This window comes from Dipteris shenzhenensis, unplaced genomic scaffold, assembly GCF_047967505.1.
Source record: "Dipteris shenzhenensis isolate YYH24624 ecotype China unplaced genomic scaffold, Dip_SZ_1.0 scaf0095, whole genome shotgun sequence".
Classification (NCBI taxonomy): Eukaryota; Viridiplantae; Streptophyta; class Polypodiopsida; order Gleicheniales; family Dipteridaceae; genus Dipteris; species Dipteris shenzhenensis.
The window spans coordinates 21,815-25,302 of NW_028239401.1; the positions used below are offsets into that span (position 1 = coordinate 21,815).

At 44.1% G+C, this 3,488-nt stretch overlaps 1 protein-coding gene across 1 annotated transcript; it reads left to right on the forward strand.

Annotated features, from left to right (window-relative positions):
* LOC147879098 (uncharacterized) lies at positions 1–2,671 on the forward strand. The gene is made up of 4 exons (XM_087372325.1): positions 1–383; positions 617–798; positions 1,096–1,546; positions 1,921–2,671. The coding sequence occupies exons 1-4, from the start codon at positions 1–3 to the stop codon at positions 2,669–2,671; spliced, it is 1,767 nt and encodes a 588-aa protein (XP_087228451.1).
* The last annotated feature ends 817 nt before the right edge of the window (positions 2,672–3,488 follow it).

Sequence of the window (3,488 nt, forward strand, 5' to 3'; positions counted from 1 at the left end):
ATGAACTATCACGAGCAGGATTATGACCATGAATACGACAGGCCCGGCCTCTCTGGCGCCAGCACGGGTAGTACCGGGTCAGAGTCAAGCCTACCCGAGTCCCTATTTTATAGGGAACTCACAGGGAAAGGAAAGATTCTCCCCAAAATGACCTTCCCTGCCATAGAGGTTTTGGAGAATCTTCATTCAGAAAACCCATTGGCCTACCTGCGACAGGATTTGGTAGATTATGCCGATCTTTCAGACCAATGCAAGCGGGGGGTTCCGACGGGAGCCAACGTTTATGAGTTCGGTCAAACAATGAATCCCGTCGCCCAGCTTGATTTTATCCACACGGAGCTCCGCCGAGGACAAGGGCAGGGGTCTTCCGACTGGGAAGACTAGTAAGGGCGGACCTCCGTATCCTTGGGGATACAGCCAAAGCCTTCTTCAGGGAGGAGGTGGAGCCGGAAGAACCAGAAGAAACGATTGTTGAGCCGAAATCCCGGGAAGCTAGCCCATCACCAAAAATTCCACTAGATGAGGAGAGCTTCGACAAACTTTCGTTTGAGGAGAAACAGGCACACGCCCGAACCCTTCAGTATTATGCATTTTTAATGTGGAGGCCCTGTCAAAGCCTTTTCCTGGCATTAATCGAAGGGGATTTCCCAATCGATCGCCCGATTGACGACTCGGAAGGGGAAGAGGCGGTCGAATTCTCCGACATGGAAGTGGAAGAGGCCCCGGAACGGGAGGGGGCGGGCGAATTCTCCTACTCCGACCTTGAACGGGAAGAGGCCCTGGAACGGGAGGAGGCAGGCGAATTATCCTCCTCCGACATGGAAGACAGCTGAGTAGTTATTTGTTAGAGGGGCCATTATCTGGATAGGTAGGCCCAAGCCTCCCTATGAGAACCTAGTGAGACTATTTTTTTACCCCAAATAGATAGAACCAAGAGATTGATTTTTGAAACCTCAAGAGGGGGGGCTTAAGGAACCCCCCCACCCCCCCCCCACAATATGGAGTAAAAAAGCCAAAATAATTCTGTAGGATACTGTTGAGATAGGATTGAAATCTGACGCATCTGCAAACTCATACTCGATTGGAGCAATGTAGCGAACAGAAAGGGAAATATAGAATCGGATCCAATTTATCATAATAGATTGGTGAATATGTTGGTTGATCGCATTCTCAGGGATGGTAATAAATCTCTAGCTTATCCTATTTTTTACCTGGCTATGAAGCGGATTAAGGAAAAGACGAATAGGAATCCACCGTCTGTTTTGCGACAAGCTATACGTAGAGTAACCCCCGATATAGTAACAGAATCTAAACGTGTAGGTGGATCGACGTATCGAGTTCCCGTTGAAATATTACCTTCAGAAGGAAAAGCTTCGGCTATCCGATGGTTATTGGTTGCGTGCCGAAAACGTTCAGGTCGAAGTATGGCTTCAAGACTGAGTGACGAATCAATGGATGCCGCTAGAAATCACGGCAGTGCTGTGCGTAAGAAGGAGGAGACTCATAAGATGGCTGAAGCTAATAAGGCTTTCGCCCATCTACGGTAGTCTCAGTTTTTCCTTTCAATCCACAATTTTCTATTCTATTTGTGGGTTGAAACCCTCAATGTAGTATCCTTGCATGACTCATATCGAGACATGGCAGGGACATCTAGATAGGTGGAGACTAAGTGAGTAGAGACATGGGAGAAATAGAAATATCTAACGAGATATGTTTTATAAATGTCGAGGTATCTCTAGATATATGTCTCCCTCTCCCTCTACTTTATTATAGAGGGACTACTCATCCATCGGTCAAATATGAATCTCTAAATGTAAAAGTTTGTTTTTTCAGTCAAGACACGGGAAATTTTGAACAAATTATTGACTTTTTTAGCGAAGTTTCAATATAAAGTACCGTAATAGTTACTCCATTTCTAAGTATCAACCTGCTTCGAACTACGAAAAGTATTGATCCCCTCTTCCTCCGCGATAATTTCTCGATTCTTCCAGAGTTTAGTAGAATTTCCGGCTTAGTAACAATAGCTATTGCCGATTTAGTATCTAAGGGGAGAGATACACCTCTGCTTCATCGAATTTCCCTAACATCCTTAGTCATTAGCATAGTACTCTCGTTGTGTCAATGGCAAACCAAAACTGTTTCAATTTTTTATGGAAGTATCCAGATCAACACTTTCAGCAATATATTCAGACTACTCCTCCTGATCTGTCCATTACTATCTGTTCCATTATCAGTTGATTACGTACGATGCGCAAAAATAGCCTTGACAGAGTTTTCGTTATTTATATCAACCGCGGGTCTAGGGGGAATGTTTTCATGCCGTGCAGATGATTCAATAACTATTTTTGTAGCTTTGGAGTGTCTGAGCTTATCTTCTTATCTATTATCCGGATACACGAAAAGGGATATAAGATCTAATGAGGCGACCATGAAGTTCCTTTTAATGGGCGGGGCCAATTCAGCCATTCTAGCTTATGGGTTTTCCCCACCATACGGATTATCTGGTGGAAAATTTCAACTCGATGAGATAGTTGACGGACTTGTGTCTACCCAGATGTATAATTCTATTGGAATATACATTTCCATCACGTGTATTGTGGTAGGAATGGGTTTCAAACCTTCCCTGGTTCCGTTTCATCAGTGGACTCCTGATGTATATGAAGGAGTGTGACTCGCCCGAAAGAGGATCGACTTTTCCCGAATCCCCTTACGAATATTAAGCAATTATTATACGATGGATATCCCACAGTCACGTGGGGGGGTAAGAACTCCCCGAACATCTTTATCATTAACTGACTCTTATCACAAGTTTCACGAATTTCCAACAATAAATCGTTTCGTATAAGCAAGATAAAACAGAGTGCGGAGAAAGATGCAATTCAACAGAGTTTCTAATTTATTGGTTTTATGCTTCTGTTGCTTCCTGCTCATTCCTCCAAAAGTTTAACCATTATGGGCAGGTGTCACGAATAAAAATGACTGATGTAAGGGAAGGGTAACAGCAAGGGTTTATTAGCCCCCCCTCCGAGATGTAGATTCCATTAGTTCCAATCCTTCAGGAATTATAGGTGCAACATACGATACAAGCATTTGTCAGCGAAGGAATCGCCCCAAGATAATGAAGCCGTGCCTGTCGGGGACGAAGAAAATCCTATTCCTGTTCTCCCGTTTCTGATATACTCTGCCTCACTCTATACGAAATTTCCCTCTATTCAGAATGAGAGAATAGAAAAAAATGGGGAGATTAAAAGATTGACGGAGACTCGGTTTGAAGATGAAGGATTCCCCGAGAAGTTGAGAATTAGTATTTAGACCCCAACACTGGGGGGTAGGTTCCGGAACACACACGAGGAAAGTTCTAGGGTATACGCCAATCAAGAATATCCTATGGACTAGGAGCCATGTGAAAGAAAAATTTCATGCATGGTTTTGGATGAGCGGTGAGGCCAATGACATCCTTTCCGACTCTGACTCTCCCACACCAGTCG

Excerpts from the sequence above, each read along its gene's own strand:
- LOC147879098 (XM_087372325.1), top strand. The coding sequence starts at position 1 with ATGAACTATCACGAGCAGGATTATGACCATGAATACGACAGGCCCGGC. Across the intron at positions 384-616 it reads TCTTCCGACTGGGAAGACTA|CCTTTTCCTGGCATTAATCG; the intron begins GTAAGGGCGGAC and ends GCCCTGTCAAAG. Across the intron at positions 1,547-1,920 it reads GCTTTCGCCCATCTACGGTA|TATCAACCTGCTTCGAACTA; the intron begins GTCTCAGTTTTT and ends TCCATTTCTAAG.